The 21,292-nt window shown below is 31.5% G+C and overlaps 2 protein-coding genes across 4 annotated transcripts; both read right to left on the reverse strand.

Moving 5' to 3' along the window:
- Nucleotides 1-7,122: 7,122 nt before the first annotated feature.
- LOC107947035 (cytochrome P450 86A22) lies at nucleotides 7,123-9,058 on the reverse strand. Its single transcript, XM_016881572.2, has one exon. The coding sequence runs from the start codon at nucleotides 8,846-8,848 to the stop codon at nucleotides 7,265-7,267; it is 1,584 nt and encodes a 527-aa protein (XP_016737061.1). The 5' UTR covers nucleotides 8,849-9,058; the 3' UTR covers nucleotides 7,123-7,264.
- Nucleotides 9,059-14,884: 5,826 nt separating this feature from the next.
- Nucleotides 14,885-19,375, reverse strand: LOC107947036 (putative nuclease HARBI1). Of its 3 annotated transcripts, XM_041107458.1 has the most exons (4): nucleotides 18,838-19,367; nucleotides 15,814-16,359; nucleotides 15,497-15,728; nucleotides 14,885-15,382 (listed from the first exon to the last, which is right to left on the reverse strand). In XM_041107458.1, the coding sequence occupies exons 2-4, from the start codon at nucleotides 15,904-15,906 to the stop codon at nucleotides 15,162-15,164; spliced, it is 546 nt and encodes a 181-aa protein (XP_040963392.1). In that variant the 5' UTR covers nucleotides 15,907-16,359; nucleotides 18,838-19,367; the 3' UTR covers nucleotides 14,885-15,161. The 3 variants fall into 3 exon arrangements, 1 of the variants encoding a protein (XP_040963392.1); XR_005921948.1 differs by lacking the exons at nucleotides 14,885-15,382; nucleotides 15,497-15,728; nucleotides 15,814-16,359 and adding exons at nucleotides 16,520-17,215; nucleotides 17,299-17,610 and having other exon boundaries at nucleotides 18,838-19,375; XR_005921949.1 differs by lacking the exons at nucleotides 14,885-15,382; nucleotides 15,497-15,728; nucleotides 15,814-16,359 and adding exons at nucleotides 16,520-17,209; nucleotides 17,299-17,610.
- Nucleotides 19,376-21,292: the final 1,917 nt, after the last annotated feature.

Here is a 21,292-nt window from a genome sequence, read left to right on the forward strand (position 1 = left end):
TTTAATGTATTACTAATTTTAAAAAAAGTTTTAGAATTATGTTTTTTCGAAAAAAATATATAAAAAACATTTTTTAATCTGATTTTGAAAAAAATGAAAAAGGTTTATTGAAACTTAAAAGTAATTATGTAGAATAAAATGGTTTTATAAAAAATGTTTATAGAAAAATAATTAAAAATGTTATTGAAAAAGTATTTTTAAAAATGACTTTGTAATGTGTCGATCATTTAGAATTTGAAAATATTAAAAAATATAAATAATCTTAATTGTAAAAATTATAAAGGGTTTAATTATAAAACTTAAAATTTATTAATAATCTTAATGTGAAAATATTTTTAAAAAAATAACCTTAAGCATTGAGACTGAATTTTAAATGGCAGAAATAAAAAAAGTACTAAGGGTTTTATTATAAATTATCAAAATTAAAAATAGCCTTAATGTAAAATTGTTAAAAATTAATTTCATTATGGACCGTTAAAAAGTGGGAAAAATGACATAAATACTACAAAAAAAATTATATAAAACAGTAACATTACATCATTTATATCATTTTTACAATAGTTTAATGTCAGTATTTTCATTTAGAATTTTAATATTTTTATCTTGAAAAAAAATAAATTTAAATGAAAATTTTAAAATTTAAGATGAAATTATTGATATGATATTAAATTATTGGAAGCGAATAATATCTCTATTTCATATAATCTATACTAATTAGAAAAAAGAGATAATCTCAAAAATAAAAAAACATGGGGTCAATAAAAATAATTATTATTATAGCATACCACATATCTCTGCAGCTAGATTAGATCCCATATTATCAGAGAAATATACTCGCATTCTCGCAGCACTAACCGGATGATTTGAAAAAAAGACAAAAGGAACTGTCAATGCTTGTTCCATATCCGCTCTACGAAAATGACTAAGATCGTCCGTAAAAAAGAGATGAGAGATTGCCGATCCTTATCTAGAAATTTGAATTGTAACCCATTCTTCTCTTTCTACTGCTTGAGAGATTAAATGTGTTAGCCTCTCCATATCAAGTACAAATAAGTATGGTAAGAGTGGATCTCCCTTCTCTATCACCACGCTGCGGCTTGAACTCCTCTGTAAGTTCACGGTTCCATGGAAGTTGCATGGTTGAAGAAGAGACACAGTTATGATCAAGTGGATAATTTTAATTGAGAGATCAGTCTCTCGTGAAATTTTTCGAAAAATCTCACTGGATTCTATCATACTTTTTTTTTAGATCAACCTTGATGACCATCCATGATGTTCTTTCTTTATACAAACGCATAGTATGAATAACTTCTTGCACCATTATAATATTATTATTGAGAAAAATATAATATCGGTAATGACAATATATCGCAAAGAAAAATAGAAATAGAAAATAAAGAACACACTGATTTTACGTGGAAACCCTTTCGGGAAAAAACCACGGGCAGAGGAGAAGAAAATTCACTATGTCATTCGAATTAATTACAAGAGGAGTAGACTATGCCTATTTATAGGCTTGTAAACTTTATTCTAATAGGAGTGAAACTCCTTATTCTAATCAATATCATATACATGGAGTTTAATAAGATTTAAAAAACCTTATTCTAAAATAAAATAAAAGAACTATAATTCTATAGGGATTTTAGTTTTATTTTATTTTCCCACTGTATTTTATTTAAATAAGGATTCGAGTCACTTAATTCTAACAATCTCCACCTTGACACGAATTCTTAATAAACAAGTTCTTTATCGCGAACTTTCAATGAACAAGTTCTCCACCTCTTCCATAAAACCTCTTAAGGGTTTATCTTCAACAATTAACACCAACCAAGTCTAAGCAATACTCAAACTTGGTTATAGGAAGTGACTTAGTCATCATATCTGCAGGATTTTCACGAGTACTAATTTTGGTCACTACAATATCACCACGAGCAATAATATCACGAACAAAATGATACCGAACATCAATGTGTTTTGTTCTCTCATGAAACATTTGATCTTTTGTAAGGAAGATGGCACTCTGACTGTCACAAAATACTGTATTGATTTGAAGGTCTTCATTGAGTTCACTAAAGAGTCCCTTCAACCATATAGCTTTTTTACAAGCCTTAGTAATCGCCATGTACTCAGCTTCAGTGGTAGACAAAGCGACTGTAGTTTGCAAAGTGGCTTTCCAACTGATTGCACAACCTCCGATTGTAAAGATATAATCTGTGAGAGATCTTCTTCTATCAAGGTCTCCAGCAAAATTAGCATCAACATACCTAATGACTCCATCTCTAGTTCTTCCAAACTATAAGCAAACATCAATAGTACCTCGTAAGTATCTTAAAATCCACTGAATTGCTTTCCAATGTTCTTTATCGGGATTCGCCATGTATCTGCTAACTGCACTGACTGCATATGATAAATCTAGACGTGAGCAAACCATAGCATACATGAGAGATCCCATCGCACTAGAGTATGGAACATGTGACATGTACTCAATCTCATCATCTGATTATGGAGACAAAGCTGATAGAAGTCTAAAATGAGCTGCTAAAGGAGTACTAACAGGCTTAGCACTCTACATATTGAACTTGCAAAGAACTTTTTCAATGTACCCCTTCTGACTTAGGTACAATTTACTTGTTTTTCTATCTCTGGAAATCTTCATACCAAGTATCTTCTTTGCTGATCCCTAAATCTTTCATCTCAAATTCTTCACTTAGTTGGGCTTTGACCTTTCTTATCTCTCATTTATCTTTTGCTGCTATCAACATGTCATCAACATAAAGGAGTAGATAAACAAAACAACCATCATTGTTTTTCTTAAAGTAAATACAACTGTTAAAACTAATTCTTTTGAGATCATGAGAAGTCATAAAGGAATCAAACCTCTTGTACCACTGTCTTGGTGACTGTTTCAAACCGTAAAGGGATTTTTTCAGCAAGCAAACTTAGTCATCTTTTTCTGAGACTGTAAAACCATCTGGTTGTTGCATGTAAATATCCTCCTTAAGTTTTCCATGCAAAAATGCAGTTTTTACATCTAACTACTCAAGTTCCAAATCATGCATGGCCACAATACCAAGTAAAGCTCGAATCGAACTATGCTTCACAACTGGGGAGAACACATCTGTGAAGTCCACTCTTGGAATTTGACTGTAACCTTTTCCAACAAGTCTTGCTTTATATCTGGGTTCTTCAACTCTTGGAATTCCTTCTTTCTTTTTAAACACCCATTTACAACGAACAACCTTTTTACCTTTAAGAAGTTTCACAAGATCCCATGTTCTGTTTTTGTGGAGTGATTCCATCTCCTCTTGCATAGCAAACATCCATTTTTCTAAGTCTTCATAGCTAACCGCCTTAAAATAATTAGATGCTCTTGGTTTGCATTATATCTTCAGCCACATTTAAAGCATAAGCAACTAGATCAGTCTCGATATACTTATTTGAAGGTTTAATTTCTCTTCTAGTTCTATTTTTGGTGATAGAGTATTGTGGTAAAAAAATAACTCTATTCTGAATTTTTGTACTGGCTTGAGGAGTCGACTCTGTTATAGATTCTAGATTAATCTGATGTTCCACCTACTTTTGATTTTATTTATTGGAAGAGTCTTTAAGAGATAAGTTAGGTAGCATAGCAGTTTCATAAAAAACAGCATTTCTGCTAATCACAACTTTTCTATTTTCAGGACATCATAACTTATACCCTTTTACACCAGCTTTATAACCAAGAAAAACATATTTAATGAAACTCAATTCCAATTTTCCATTATTAACATGAGCATACGCAAGACACCCAAAGATCTTTAAATCAGAATAGTCAGCAGGATTACCAGACCATACCTCTTGTGGAGTCATTTTCTCAATGGCAACAGATGGAGATCAGTTGATCAAAAAACATGCAGTAGAGGCTGCTTCGGCCCAAAACGACTTTGGTAAGTTGGCATTTGACAACATACATTGAACCTTCTCCATGATCGTTCTGTTAATTCATTCTGTAATGCCGTTTTACTGTGGAGTATGACGAATTGTCAAGTGTCTCATGATCCCTTCTGACTTGCATAGTTTATTAAACTCATCAGAACAAAACTCTAAGTTTTTGTCTGTGCAGAGGTATTTTATATGTTTTCATGTATGTTTCTCAATCATAGTTTTCCAAGACTTAAATGCGGAAAACAAATCGCTTTTCTGCTTCAGGAAGAATGCCCATACTTTTCTAGAAAAATCATCAATAAAAGTTAGCATATAATTAGCTCCACCTCTCGAAGGCACTCTAGATGACCCCCATAGATCAGAATGAATATACTCTAACGTTCCCTTCGTGTTATGGATTCCTCTGGTGAATCGAACTCTCTTTTGCTTCCCAAAAATGCAGTGCTCACAGAACTTCAGTTTGCAAATTCCTTGCCCATCAAGAAGTCCTCTTTTGCTCAATTCTGCCATGCCATTCTCACTCATATGCCCTAGGCGCATATGCCAAAGTTTAGTAATATCATCATCTGACAAGGAAGAGGATGACACAGCTACATCACCAGTAACAGTAGAACCCTACAAAACATATAACTTGGCAGTCTTTCTCTGCCCTTTCATCACAATGAGGGAACCTTTGGAAATTTTCAAAACTCCACTTTCAGCTGTGTATTTGTACCCTTTTGAATCAAGAGTACTCAATGAAATTAAATTTCTCTTTAATTCTGGAACATGTCGTACGTCACTGAGTGTTCTGACAACTCCATCAAACATTTTAACTCTAATTGTTCCAACACCTGCAATTCTACATGAAGCATTATTTCCCATCAACACAATACCTTCAAACAATGTTTCGTAAGTTGTAAACCAATCCCGATTGGGACTCATGTAGAAGGTGCAACCCGAATCAAGGATCCACTCCTCGCTCGCTTTGGAATTGTTGACAAAAGTGACTAGAAGTTCACCATCACTGTAATCTTCTACAACATCAGCTTTACCAGAATTTTCTAGTTGTTTTCCATTTTGATTCGCAGCCTCCCTTTTGATCTTATTCTGTAGCTTATAGCACTCAGATTTAATGTGCCCTTTCTTCTTGCAAAAGTTACAAGTTTTACCTCTGTTTGAAGACTTCGATCTACCTTTAGATTTACTGCGATGATTCCATTCCTGTGTCCTTCCACGATTATCATCAGCATTTCGATCTTGTCTCTCACGAATAATAAGACCCTCTCCCTAAGAGTCGGTTTTAACCACAAGATGCTTCATCTTATCATACGAGGTTAAAGAATCATAAACCTCATCAACTGTGAGAGACTCGCAGCTATATAAAATTGTATCTCTAAAGGTTGAATAAGACGGGGGCAACGAACAAAGTAGAATCAGCCCTAGATCTTCCTTATCATACTGAACCTCCATGGCCTCCAAGTTTGAGAGAATTTCTTTGAACACTGTTAAGTGTTCGTGCACAGATGCACCTTCCTCCAAACGATGAGCATAAAGACGTTGCTTCATATGTAGTTTACTAGTTAGAGTTTTCGACATACATATCTGTTCCAACCTCTTCCATAATCCAGCGGCAGTCTTTTCCTTCATCACATCCTGTAAAATTTCGTTAGACAAATGCAGATGTAACTATGTTAACGCCTTTCGATCCTTGTGCTTCTTCTCTTCTTCCGTCAAAGTTGAAGGCATCTTATCTACCCCTAGTAGGGTTTCCTCTAAGTCCATCTGTGCAAGAACTACTTGCATCTTTATCTGCCACAATGTAAATCTGGTGTTGCGATCCAACAGCGGAATTTCGTACTTCAAAGACGTCATTACCGTGATTAAGATGAACAACCCGAAAGCTCGGATACCAATTTGAGAAAAATATAATGTCGGTAATGACAATATATCGCAAAGAAAAATAGAAATAGAAAATAAAGAACACACAGATTTTACGTGGAAACCCTTTCGGGAAAAAACCACGGGCAGAGGAGAAGAAAATTCACTATGTCGAATTCGAATTAATTACAAGAGGAGTAGACTATGCCTATTTATAGGCTTGTAAACCTTATTCTAATAGGAGTGAAACTCCTTATTCTAATCAATATCATATACATGGAGTTTAATAAGATTTAAAAAACCTTATTCTAAAATAAAATAAAAGAAATATAATTCTATAGGGATTTTAGTTTTATTTTATTTTACCACTGTATTTTATTTAAATAAGGATTCGAGTCACTTAATTCTAATAATTATAAATACTTCGACCGCAATAAAATTGACAATTAAAATCGGTTTAACTCTGACAATAAGATTTGACATGAGTGGTCTTAACCGGTTAACAATTGTTTTAGTGATCACTTTAAATAAAACCGTACATAGACTTATCATAGAAGTTTAGCTCCTTCCACCTTGGGAATCAACACTATAAGCGTTTGATTTAATTCATCCAAGCACATCCAAACCAGCTGACAAATTTGATCCTTCACAAGTACCCATTGGGATTGAAAGAAACGAGCTTAAAATCCATCAATACATGGGGCATTTAAGGGCGCCATGCTAAACAAGGTTTTTCTCACCTCCTCCTCCGAAACATTGTTTTCCAAGGCCATAACGTCTTCATCTCCCAAAATAGGGAAGCTGTTGCGCAAAGGGAACTCTCCTGAGAACGAAACCTCGAGGGAGTATAGCTGCACAAAAAACTTCACTGCCTCAGCTTTCAAAATTTCACTGTCATAACACCATTCACCATGATCAATCTTAGTCCACCAACAAAATGAAGGCTTTGCTTAATTATGTGGACCATTCACATATTTAAGTCTTAAGGTGGTTAACTAAGGGAAAAAAACTAAAAATTAAGTGGTAAAGAAATATAATTTGTATAAAGAGAAAATACATGTTTGAAATTTAGAGATTATTATTAGAAAAGGTAATCAAGAACTCCGAACATAAACCGTAAATAAAGATGAAAGATATAAATATATATATATTTCTATTTCTATTTCATCAAAGTATTGTGAATTTTTAAATTCTTCTAACAAACATGAAACCCATAATAAATAATTAAATGTAAAAGATCAAAACTTGTTTTATAGCATAAACCAAAGTAGAAACTAAAGCAATTATGCATGTTAGCATTGTAACAGTTCCACAATTTTCAATCATTTGGGAAGTCTATTTAACTTATAATTTGGCATTCAGTTTTTCTTTATTATTATTTCACTTGCAAAATTACATCTATAGATGGCTTATAATAATATGCTATATATCATCCCTTCATCAACCATATCCTATTCACAAAATTTTTCACCAATATAGTTCAAACATACACTTCTTCGTCAGCTTTGTGCATCTTTTCTGGGACAGGTTTGAGGTTTCTTGGGTGCACGTCCATGCAAAGCCCATATTTCATGAACAACGTTAATGACATCTTCTGCTCTACCCGGTGCCCTGCCGCCACTGTAAGTCGATGATGGAGTAACACCGCCGCGGCTATTGATTTCATTTGAAGATAAGCTAAATCTTTTCCTAAACAAATTCGGGGTCCGGCGTTGAATGTAACAAATCTATACGAATCCTTTGGCTCGAATTTTTTACCGTCTTCGGATAACCATCTTTCTGGTTTGAATTCCAAGTAATCTTCACCCCAGATGAATTTCATACGACCAGCTGAATATATAGAGTATGTCACGTTTGATCCAGCAGGGACGAATGTCCCATTAGGCAAGACATCATCTGCTATTACATGCTTTGAGTCTTGTGGCACTGATGGGTAGAGTCTTAATGTCTCAGACAGTGCTGCTTTAAGGTATATTAATCGGTCAACTTCTTCGAATACAAGGGGTTCATTTACCCATTTGGAAGTATCAGTGCCACGTGTCTCCATCAGAACGGTGGAAATTTCTGTGATGATCTTTTCTTCCACCCTTGAATTTTGACTGACTAGCCAGAAGAACCAGCATAGTGCGACCGAAGTAGTGTCACGTCCAGCTAAAATAAAGTTTAATGCCACGTGTCTAAGGAATTCATCTGAGTAGGATTCCTTTTTTTTCATGAAACGGGACAGCAAGTCGTCGTGTGGGATCTCACCTTGATGCCGACTCAGCAATTCAAGCTTGCGTGTATTAATGATTTCGGATAAGAATTTATCCATGTGGTCGAGGCTTCGGCTCAGCTTCACTTCCATTCCAAGCCCCAACCATTTTTTCAGCTTCCATATGATTTCGGGCAAAATAAATCGTTGGAGCGTGGCTTCTGTGGCTCGATCAAAAGCCGTTGCAAAGCCGTTCTCGGGAAGCCCTGGAGATGCCGTTTGAGGATCCTTGCCAAATGTCAAGCCACATATGTTATCGAAAGTGAGCCGAAGCAACAGGTCCTGAAAATCAACCGGCTTCCCTTGGAGCTGAGCCGTCTCAAGAATCGGCCAAAACCGCTGCTTGATGGCCCGGTTAACCCACCGTGACATGGCTTGGCGAAGCGTCCTGGTGGTAAACTCCAACGCGGCAGTCTTACGCTGGAACAGCCACGTGTCACCATCAGAATTAAAGATCCCATCACCAAGCAAATCATGAAACACAGCCTGCCAAAACGGCCCCTTGGGATAATTATCGAACCGGCCCTTCAAAATATGCTCCAAGTTCTTCGGATCGCACGTGACGGTCACGAGACCTTGCTTCCGAGCCAAAAACGGAATCGCAGCGATGCACGTCTGGTACGTGCCGCCGCACGCGCGTAGGTTGTCGGCAATCCACTCATGCATACAATTGGAGTTCTCAATGAGCCCCGGAAGGCTGCCCAATAAAGGCCAGACACGTGGTCCATTGAGCGACCGTGCGATGAACTTGAACCATACTAAATAAACCACCACGGCTGATAGGATCATCAAAGCCACTGATGCATCCATTTGATCAGCTTTGTAACACTCTATATATAATATATGAGTTGAAGCTGTTAATGCACGAACATGAGAGCTCTTAAATTGAAACGACAATGGCGAAAAATAAATAAAACCCTAAATGTACAGAAAAGGGAGAAGAGACGAGAAGCCTGTGAATGTGTGAGTGAAAGAGAAGACAAAAAGGGTTATATAGAGAGGAAATAACACAGAAGAAACACAGAAAGCCAAAGCATGCAATTAATATGGGCAGCTAAATTTGTTGAGAACATCTCTCTCTCTCGCTATCCCTTTCGGTCTTTCAACTGACTGATTCCACTTTTTCTTTTCTTTAGTATTTTATTAGTGCATGGACCTGATTAATTCAGCCTGTAAATGGAAACGCATAGCCTTTAATGGCCGACTGGGGTCGTTGGAAAAAGCACAACCCTAAGCCACCAGATTAGTCGAGCTTGCAGCAAGTATAAATTAAATACCCACGTAGCCCCACTCTCAGAAAGACAGAGAAGAAAAGGGGTCACCTAATTTTGCAGTAAGAAGCTTGTCCGTAAATTCCAACCATTGCAGCAGCTAGCATTGAATGACTACGTAAATGGGAACAATAAGATTGGTTGAGCAACTATACTACATACTATTTTCATATAAGAATATTGTTGTTTTTTAACTAAAAAATTAAATAAAATATTAAAATTTTTAAATTTGAAAGTCCGCATGTAATCCATATGTACTCTATACTAATTTTTTAAAGCTTAATGAACTTTTTATATTTTTTATTATTTTTAAATTATTTTGTTGATGTGGTGACATATAAGACAAATAGTACCATGTGAACATGAAATACATGTGGATTGCTACATATGTTATCACACCAACATTGTTAAAAAATTAATGTTTTAGTTAGCATCTTCATTAAGAAAAAGTGATTTGACTTTTTTTTTTAAATGCTAATGGCTAAATTTAACTAAAAAAAGTAAGGGTCAAATGGACAAAAAATGTAAATCTTAGGGATCAGATTTATCATTATACCTTCAATTTGTATATAGATTAAAATATTTCATAAGTTATTGTACTTTCACAAATTTGAAATTTGTTCTTTGTACATCTATTTTTAAGAATTTAGTTCTTTTACTTTTTAAATTTCAAAATTCAAATTCAATTCTTAACACTTTTAAATTTATTTCGTTAATTCAGGTTCATTATAAGATCATATTTTTAGTTATATGGCTATCCAGTGAATTTTTTATTCTAAAAAGTCGCACCGACAAATTTAACAAAAGAATTTTAATGGTGTTAATAATTAGATTTGAATTTTGAAATTTAAAAAGTAAAAATATTAAATTCTTGAAAATAAAAATAAAAAGATTAAAGTTTAAATTTATAAAAATTATAACGGCGATTTATACTGGCAGCTATATTTTATATATTTTATGATTTTTAAGTGTTTTATCAGGATGCAACACGTGGCAAATTCTGATTGATTAAAGGAGACGATCGATTTTTTTAACAGTGTTAGTGCTTTGGGGTGAACCCGAACCATTGTGCAAAATTCTTTGGGTAGCAAACGGAGAAGGCCAGGATGCTTTAGGGGGCAATTTGAGTATTAAACTTAAAAAAATTACTAAAATTTAATAAATTTTATATTAAATATTGCAATTATTTAAGTTCTTTTACCAATTTAATATATAAATACTACTCAGTTTACCAAATTAAATTAAAATTTAACCAAATTTATCAAACAATTTGTATTTTCTATAAAAATTCAAATTAAAAGAAAACTTTTGGGACAGAAATTAATTTAGACAAGACTAAAATAAAATTTTAATAACCTAAAAAGATTAAAATAAAAAAATTTAGGGAGGATTACAAACAATATTAATAAAACCGTACAAGACCATTATGATAAAAAAAAAACAGATAAGGTTTGAAGCTGTTGGTATATTAAAAATATTATTTATATTCAAATGAAATTTTCTGTATAAATATTTAATATATTTAAATTATGAGACCTGCAAATTTTTAATAATTTGGAATTTTTATCCTCTAATCAATTTTTATAAATATATATATAGCCTAATATTTCATTTATACAAAACGGTATAATAAGTGCCCAATGTAATTAATAAAAATAACTTTTTTTAAAAAATAAAAATATAGTTTATTTTTATTTAGTTATAAAGGAAATTTTTTATTCCAAATTTGACAGTATGTATTAATAAAAAATTTACCTTTAACTAATTTTTTTAAAAATATAATAAAAAATTACGCATAGTAAAATAATATATTGACAAATGGCAGATTATAAGCACGCCACCTAGAAATTGTTTGCTTTTTGTAACTTCAAATTGTTAGTGTATATATAACATATATTAAATTTTAGATGAACTATTATTAATTTTTGCTTTTATAACTTACTCAAATTCTTTTCAATTAGAAAGTTTTTAAATGATGGTAATTAATTAATTTTAAATAAGATTATTTAACGAAATCATTTCAAGTTCAATATAAAATTAGTATGGTTTCATTTGTGCTTTCCGTTGATTATTTATTTTTAATTAAATTATAGGGTAATAATTGAAAGGTTATAATATGCTCAAAGTTATTGTACTTCCCGTATATTTGAGATTTAATCTTCATACTTTTATTTTTATTAATTTAATCCCTCTACTTTTCAAATTTTAAAATTTAGGTTATTTGTTAATACCGTTAAAATCTTTAGGTTAAATTTGCTGGTGTGAAATTTTAAAATTAAAAAAATATATATTTCATTGGTATCCATGTAACAAAAAAATTGTAATGGACTTGAACTTAATAGAAAATTTTTAACCGTGTTAAGTACAATTCTTGGAAATTCACATAAGCATTTTAATTAGAATAAAATATTTAGATTAATTAATGACATTTGAGGCACCAAATAATGTCAAAAATTAGGATATAGAAATTAAAACTCAAAATTGAACAACATATAAAGATCAAAATTGAAATTTAATCATTCTTATATAATCTTAAAAAATAGAGATTGAAATTGAAATTTAGCTATTATTTTCTCGGATCAAAAGAAAAAGAAAAGAAAAAAGAGAATATGAAAGCGTCTAAATTATGTAAAAAATTTAAAATATAAAAAATATGAAATATATGAATTAAAGTTAAAATTTAACTATTCTTATATAATTTTTAAAAATAAAGAGATTAAAACTGAAAATTAACTATTGTAAAAGGAAAAAGGGACAAGAAGTCCTTAGGGGTCTTTCTTTAATATATAGATTGGATTTACTTATAAGTTTAAAATACTTGATTTTATCCATGTAACTAATTACTTGTCTTAGTCTTTTTTTCATAAAAAAGAAACCTTGATTTTACTTTTAAGTCACACCTAATCGCTTTTGTCAAAGACCTTCTTCACTCTACCTCTCTTACTTAATATTAATCGATGGGCCTATTCCAAAATCCAAAATTTTAAAGTCTAAACCTTTTCTATAATTTTAGAATATACCAGTTGGTTAGGTTATTCGTTTAGATTTTGAGATTCATTTGGAAAATTTTGAACAAAAAATTAGATCTGAAAAAATGGATTTGGACAAAAAATTAAGCTCATTTAAAATATGGGTTGGGTTTAGGATCGAACATACAAGGCTTAGGCCTAGCTTGACCTGACCTATTTTTTAATTTGTAATATTTTATATTATGTTATTTTTGTATATATGATGTAATTTAGAACACATTAAAAAATATATATTAAATATATAATATCACTCTAATGTAAATATTAAAATAATGTTAAAATGACTATAAAATTTTTCAATAAATAAAAAAATGTATAAAATTATTAAATATTAAAATAAATTAAATATTATTTTAAATATTAATATAGGCGGACCTAAAACTGGCTTGGGTTTGTCTGTTGCAAATATGAACGAATTTAGGCAAAATTTTAAGTTCATATTTTGGGCTGGATCGGACTTGACCAAAAATAAATATATTAAAATCATGCTTAGACCCAGCTTGACCTGACCCATGAGCACCTCTACTCCAGAGGGCAAGACTATTTTTTTCTCAATAATACTTTACAAGTAGAGGTGACGTCATTATACTTTAACCCTTTAAAATATGAAAAATATTATATTTAATCCTTTTAAAATGATGAAATTATAAATTAATATATAATCTCTCAAACATTTTATAATTCATTTCGACCCTTCCTAAAATATTTTCTTACTTCACCCATATTTACAAACAATGGTAAAAGTTGTTTTATTTATCCTTCAACATAGTTGCATCACCAAAACTGTCACTTTCGCGATCCCTTCTATGAACATTAAGGTTTCCTTTGGTTTGGCTTTTAATGCCAGTGAAGTGCAGTTGGGGGGAAAATATGGTGCCAACCTCACTGGTATGTTGTTTGGTTCAGCAGATTAGTCCAGTGAGAAGGCATCTCCACCACGCTGGTCAGCTGAAAATCAACTGGAGATTTCAGCAGCAATGGAGATTTCAGCTGGAGATTTCAGCTGTTGGTATTTTTAACAGACAAAAATACCCTTACTCTTCTGCCTCCAATATTTTACCCTCTTTCCATAGGCTATGCAGCAATATATTACAAGTATTAGGGACACAACCATTTCTCATCATCTCATTTACAATAGCATTTGCTTCAGATAACTTCCCTTTACGACAGTAGCCGTGCAGTAAAGTGCTATACTCATTCAGCAAGCAACCTTTCTCAGGCATTTTATCAAACAACTCTCGGGCAAGCATTTAGAGACTAGAAAATACTAACAATATTCAGAAGCACAATAATAAAATGTATTTATCACCCAATGCCGGGGTAAGATCGCATTCACTCACTGCAGCTTTTTCTTCTATCTTCTCTTTTCTACATCCAAAAAATTTTGCAACAAAAATTAGCATATATATGCTTCAAATAGGAAAGGTCAAAGGAACTGCATGGTGTTTCTGCATCAGAAATAAGTGGGGTACTTGGCAAAAATTAGTGATGAGTAATGATAATAAAGTAGGTTGTAAACTTTTAAATTTGTAAAATCTAATAAATAATTTAACTATAAAAAATTAAAAATAATTATCATTTTATCTAATAAATAATTTAAATTGATTATATAATTCATTAAAATATTAGAAGATACATTTTAATATTTTATTAAATGAATTTATAAATTCACATATTTTAATAATTTTAAAAAAAGTAAAATAATTTTAAAAAATTCTATTATATATCAATTCTAATCTGATGTCCTTAATAGTCATTTTTTATTCTCACCTCACCGCTATAGCTGCGTTTGAATCCAAACACACACTCCACTATTGTTTCTAATCTCACCGCTATAGTATCCAATCTCACCGCTACAGTAACTAATCTCACCGCCACCGCTTTTTTAACCTCACCAGAGGTAAACACACCGCCAATCCAAACTAGCCCTAAATCTCCTTTCCCTTATCCACCCTAAGGGCCAGTTCTTCATTGTTTTTGAAAAGTGCTTTTGAGAAGTGCTTTTGAAAATTTTGAATGTTTGGTATTGCTGTCAAAAAGTGCTTTTGAAGAATAAAATGTCCATTTTAGACATGATATTATAAAGTAACAAATATGTATTTAAATAATAATCAAATTAGTTAATATTATGATATTTTAGCAAAAATATAAAAAATTAATTTATTATAACTTATTGTTAATATTTTAATATATAATATTAATTTTAAATATTTCTAAGTAATTAATATTAATTATTTATTAAATTTAATTAGAATATATTTAAATATTTAAATATAATAATTAAATATTTGTAATTAGATATTGACACAATTGTATTATTATAAAATTTATTTTTTATTTTTAATTAATGCTTTTAACACATTTGTATTATTTTATTTTAAAATGTATTTGAATATATAACTCATATTAGATATTAACATAACATAGAAAATATAAACCTAACAAATTAAAATATTACATATATTTGGATTGAAGTTTTAAAAAGGGGATAATATTTATATATCAGATATAAATACTAAAAATTTTACAATAGCATTTACAGTTTAAAGTGAATTCATTAAACTAGAAGCTATAGCATCTCTTGTTAATTCCATTTCAAAACCACTAAAATTGTTTGATTCACCGTCATCATCACTATCATCGTCGTCGTCGTCATCATCATCACTTTCTCGACCATGCGTATTTTCTGAATCAATATTATTCTCATATGCCCAGTTAATATCTTCGTATTCCATAAAATCTGCATCATTTCGATCGACATGTTTTCGAATAAAATTGTGTATCGTCATTGTAGCAACAACGATCATCGTTTGCTTTTCAAAACTATAACTTGGCATATCCCTTAAAATGGCCCTTTTTTTTCAAAACACCAAAAGTTCGTTTAATCATATTACGTAATGATGAATGTGAATGATTGAATATCTCTTCTTTACTAGATATCGGTCTACCTTTACGAAAGTCAGGTAAATGATATCGCTGACCTCTATATGGTCCAAGATAACCTTTCATTTGATGATATCCAGAATCAACAAGATAATATTTTCCTACAAGTCATAATATAACAAACAATTAATTCAAGAATTTTTTTTATAAAAATTATCAATTAAAGAACTTATACTTTATTATTTAAAAAATCACATAAAAATAAAATATCTAACCATTTGGTGGGTGTGAAAATTTATATTTTGGATCTCGAATTGCATCAAGAAATATTCTAGTGTCATGTGCCGATCCTTCCCATCCAGCCATGACAAATGTGAAACACATATTAAAATCACATACTGCCATAACATTTTGAGTCGGGATACCTTTTCTTCCAATATAGGGAATTTGTTCATTTGGTGGAAGAATAGCCGCAATGTGAGTACCATCAATTGCACCCATGCAATCCTGAACAAATAATCATATTACTCTAGTGCATATTTTTAGTTGACCAAATATATCAAACTATAATAATATAAAATTAAATTTTAACCTTAAAATGCGACATATATCTAGAATCTTTACGTATTTGTTCGGGTATTGAGCTAAAAAAAGGATCTTCAGGTGTAATTAGATCAGTGGCCATCCTTGAAACTTTCTCAAGCACAATTGCAAAGTGTCGACTTATTGTTGATCCAGACCTTTGAAATCTTTCTCGACATTAGGAAACTTTTGCTCCGGTGCCCAAGATGTATAAAAAAATTCCCAACATTTCACTAGAAGATATGTTTCTTGAAGTTTGCAAGTTGTATCTTGTCTCCAAAACTCTCAACAAACTTGTGAATACCATTTTAGACATCCTAAAATTAATCATACAACGTGATTCGTGACCATCAAGGATCTCTCGAATCCATGTCTCACCTGACTGTTTTGAATCCATGCATGGTTGCCTCAATATATACTTCTCGTAATATAATTGCACAGAATAAAATGCAACAACAAATAATCGGTTAAAACATTCTATGCGTTGTAAAATCTCTTTCTTTTCTCTTTCTTCATCATTTTCATCACCGCTGTAATCGTCAACTATACTCATCACCTGTGAATAAATTTACGTTGTAAAATCATATATAAACAACTATTGATAAAACTAATTTAATAAAAATAAGTAGAACATAAATTCAATATCTAAAGACCAAACATAAACAACTATTAATAAAACTAGATTACACATAAATAAGTAGAACATAAATTCAATATCCAAAAACCAAACATAAATAACTATTGATAAAACTAGTTTAGCATTGTCAGCTAGTCACATAATAGATATCTTTGAACCCTAGAAGATCAGAAAATTTTTAACTATCCTCCATTTCCGTCTTAAGCCACAAAGCTCTAATCTTAGGATTAATTGATAAAAACATAATTTGTTTGTCCTTATTGAGCAGTAATTTAAGTGCAAAAAAGTATAGCGGACTAGCTTCTGGAACTTCTTCTGACATGCTTTCAAGCATTTTGACTGCTTGTGGAATACTATATGGATCCATAACAAGAGTCAAACTAGATGTGGCTTGACTCATATTGTCAGCTGCACTGCATAATTTTTCTATTTGACTAGATAATCTTGCAGCCCCTCCAATTTGCTTTGAGGATTTCTTTCTTCCAGTTTTAAAACGTGAACTTGATATCTCAGGGTTTTTTCTTTTTTGACCATTTCCATCAATTTGAACATCATTTGAAATGTGAACATCATTTCTCATATTTTCTTCTTCATTCTCTTCAGGTATTTCGTTGTTAACATCCTCAAAAAAATCACTACGGAGTGTACCAGAAGAAGGTGCCCATGCTTTATCACCTGTTGCAACTATCCCCACGAACATTTAGTCCAACTTCGCTTCGAATTCAGGATCAATGCCCGATGTTCTAAATTTTTTAGCTTCAGGCACAACCTACATCTAAAATGATAGTTTAATAACAGTAATTATCAATAACCTCATAAATAAGGAAAAAATAAAAATATTCAGAATTATTAATGTACCTGGAGCCTACTCTCCCACCAATCATCCGATGCATCAACAGTCCTTTTTATTCGCCTTTAAGTTTCTTCCAAGCTTTCCATTCTTTTTTTAGGGCATTCCACCTATTTTTAAGTTGTCTTTGTGAAAAATCCTTGCCCGTTTCTTTCTCAAAGGTGGTCATTATTTTCAACCATCCATCTTTTGTGAAATGAGTACTAGGCCTATTGCCTTTCAATATCTCTTTAATACAAATATCACAATATTTCAGTCAATCTCTTATCCCACATTGCATTCACTTTTTCATCACTAACTTCAACCGCCGAAGTACTCATCTATTGTGTATACGAACAGATTCGTTTCAGCCAATAAAGCAATCAAGAAAATCAAATGTCACATAAGTATATTTGTTTACATATGTATCAAAATTTTAACTATATGCATGAAAAAATAACGGTAAAAGATATGTATGACCTTATTCTAAGCGAAACATCTATTTTTTGTATCAATTAACTATTTAAAAAAATATTATGGGTGACTCCATTTTGATACACTCTCCCACCATTAATTAATAATAATAGCAGAATATACACATTAGTGTTATATATAGGTATAATATTAAAATAACCAACAGAACCGACAATGCTACTCAACAAAGAAAGAGAAAGATAAAAGAAGCAACTTTTGCTTAAGTAAATGAAGTTTTTCGTATAAATATTTTGGGTAAAACTTCTTGCTCAAAAACATGGAAAAACTGTCCATTGCATAGTAAATGGAGTTTTTCATATAAATATTTTACTAGAGGATTAATATAATTTTTCGTAATAGATTTATTATCATTAATAGAGTTTTAATAAAGATAATATATAATCCTTGTCGATTCATCATATTTTCTTAATTTCCATCAAATAGGCATCAAAGCTTATGTTAGAAATTGTTTTTAAAGCTATGATTGGATGCCCAGTGTTCAAGATGACGTGCAGACTGAAGAATTGTTGTAGATAATACAAGCTTTGTGACAACAAAATGACGTGGATATTCAAATGGGCACGAATGGAGGTTCCACTTATAACCCTTGTCTTCATAGATTTTGCAAGAGATGGATTAGAAGAGCCCTAGAATTGAGTGGTCGATGAGTGAAGATCAAAAGTGGATAATTTTCATGGGAAGGTACACGTTGAAGAATATTAGGATTGGAAGTCATGGTAGAAGTTTATTTTAAGTGAAAACCTACGGTTGAACCTAGAAAGGTTCTATTTTTGAAGCTGCAATTCAATGGTGGAACAGAGTTGAGGAGCAACAATCACGTCAATGAAAGCAGAAATTCAGTAGTCTAGAACCAAAGAGTACTCAAACCGAATCAAATTATTAATAAATCAATTTAGAATAATATAAAAATTAATTGGTTTCTCTCTTTTATTCCTTCAATGTCTATATTTTTCTCAATAACCTCATAAATAAGGAAAAAATAAAAAATATTCAGAATTTCCCAAGACATCACTAGCAGTAAAAGAAATGTGAAAAAAAATGGAGTTACCCAGACGAAAAAAAGATAAACTCACCGGTGGTGGGGAGAAGAGGAACAAAGAACCAGAGGCTTTTGAGAAGTGGAGAAGAAGAACAAAGAATAAGCACCAGCAGAGGAACAAAGAACCAGCAAGCAGAGGAACACCAGCACCAGCAGAGAACCAACAAAGAACAAAATTTGGAGGAAAAAGGGTAGCCGTCGGGAACACCAGCACCAGCAGAGAAGAACCAGCAGAGAAGAACAAATGTGTGGTGTGGCTAAAAATGTAAAAGAACAACCCAAAAGTTCTTTTTAGCTGGAAAAGCTAAATTTTTCTGCTTTTCATCTGCTGAAAAGCACTTACAATAAGTTAAAATTTTAGTTCCAAATGAAATGGGTTCTTTATTGCTTTTGATGGAAAAGTACTTTTTCATATAAAAGTCCATCACTTAAGCATAGGAGACCGTCTACATTTGTCTCTTCCTTGAATGACCGCATTCAAAGAAGGTTATTTTCTTATTCCAAGTCTCCAATATGGAACCACAATTGCTCTTGATAAAGCATAGCATTTTATTGGGATTTGACAACACCCCATGATAAAATTATACATTTAACATCTTTAAAAATAATAAAATTATACAAACACTAAAATTACATTTAAATCCTTCCAAAAATTTATAATTCCATTTTAACCCAAAAAGAATTTTTATCTTCAATTGCTACTAACTAATGCAGCCAACAATTTTAACTTCTTTAACGAAGCGGAGGTTGTATTATTTTTTCTTTGGTAAATTATAAGATAAGAGCAAATTCCTAACAACAACGCGATTAATTCTACTCAAACTCAGACCACATTTGAAACGGTAAATTTGTGTTTACAAGAGAAGGTTGCATTATTACTTCAACCTAAGTTTACATGCTTTTGATTTGTGCGTTAATTATTCATCATTTTATTTTCGTTGTTGATTATTAAGTATTAACTCCTGACATTTTTATTAAAATATTATAAAAATAATAATTATTTATCAAACTAACATGGATCCTAAATTATTTATCAAAATATTATCTTTAGAACCAAAACTTTGATTTTTATATATTTTTTATATATGGACGGCGATTTAAGATCTCAAGTTCACAAAGATTCTCTATCTAGCGAGACTGAAATCATCACAAAAGGTCCACTCTAAGCATTTTCCGTCTTTAAAAACCCTCCTCCAAGAAGAAGGTGAAGCATACTAACAAGGCAGAAACTTTGTTTCTATAACAACTTAGTTTTCTTCCACCATCATCTCTAATGGCTCTCCGCAGTTACCACGACAGAAACTGTTCTCACCCTAACAACTCTTCACACTTCCACGACCCATATTTTTTATTGTAAACAATAATTATATTATATTCAAAATTATCAAATTGAAGACCAAAAAGAAGAAATGCATCCCCATTTCACGAGGTAACATCTCAAAGGCAATTTACGGCAACTCATTAAAGACATTGAAAGGGATAAAAGCCAGATGGACCAAACATGTATGGTTTCAGCACTTGAATGTCCTTATCATTTGGTGGAGATTCATATTTGACAGGCTTTATCAATATTTCAAGCTTTAAACTCACCTAAAACACCATACCGGCATTTAATGTAATCAAGCCCTTTTAGGCAAGGCTGGCTAGGCTAAGTCAAGTCCTAACTACCCCAAATGCCATGTTGATTTTGCTGGTGCAGGACCGAACTAAACATGGATGAACTGCTTCTTCAAAACGTGTCCAGCTCATGGGTTTTTTTTTGTTATTGTTCCATCATTGCCAGTCACATGGATTTCTTCTGTCAAAGCATGGAAGAAAAAAACAGAACAAATTTCAATTTCATATTAAATGAAATCAACAGCTAAGTCCATGGAGTTGGACTTTAGTTCATCAGGTTACCATCGACTGTTTACAAATTCAATGCCAAAACCAAACCTAAATCTACAGCTCTTAATTAAGCTCACAATTAATTAGATAAAATGTAATTATTGCTAGTAGATATTTATTTTCGGAATTTGTTTTGTTTACAAATAATAAGTTTTATTTTATGAAATCGCTTAATTTTTAAGAATCATGAATTTGGATATCGAGTGTATTTTATTTTTGTTATAAGATTATTTTTTATTTCCTCTAAATAAATTGAGGAGACTTAATAATTTTTTTAACATATGTTGTGATGTGACATATTGTTAGGGGTAAAAAATCATGAATAAATAAAAATGATGGAATAAATTGAGAAATTGAGCACACAAATTTAACGTGAAAAAACCTTTAAAAAAGGATAAAAAATCACGAGTAATGATAATTTTACTATAATGTAAAAGAATGAAGATCAAAGCTAAACTTTGAAAATAAAGAACCCTCAATGCAAATTTATTCAAAAGTGCTATGAGTTCTAATATTTTAATTGGTGTGTTTCTTAAAGTTGTAAAAGAATCTATTTATGGGTTAAATTCGTAGGTCAAATAAATTATGCTAATAAATACCAA

This window comes from Gossypium hirsutum, chromosome D12, assembly GCF_007990345.1.
Source record: "Gossypium hirsutum isolate 1008001.06 chromosome D12, Gossypium_hirsutum_v2.1, whole genome shotgun sequence".
Lineage (NCBI taxonomy): Eukaryota > Viridiplantae > Streptophyta > Magnoliopsida > Malvales > Malvaceae > Gossypium > Gossypium hirsutum.

Excerpts from the sequence above, each read along its gene's own strand:
- LOC107947035 (XM_016881572.2), bottom strand. The coding sequence starts at position 8,848 with ATGGATGCATCAGTGGCTTTGATGATCCTATCAGCCGTGGTGGTTTAT.
- LOC107947036 (XM_041107458.1), bottom strand. The coding sequence starts at position 15,906 with ATGGCCACTGATCTAATTACACCTGAAGATCCTTTTTTTAGCTCAATA. Across the intron at positions 15,729-15,813 it reads GATATATGTCGCATTTTAAG|GATTGCATGGGTGCAATTGA; the intron begins GTTAAAATTTAA and ends TTATTTGTTCAG. Across the intron at positions 15,383-15,496 it reads ATTTTCACACCCACCAAATG|GAAAATATTATCTTGTTGAT; the intron begins GTTAGATATTTT and ends TATGACTTGTAG.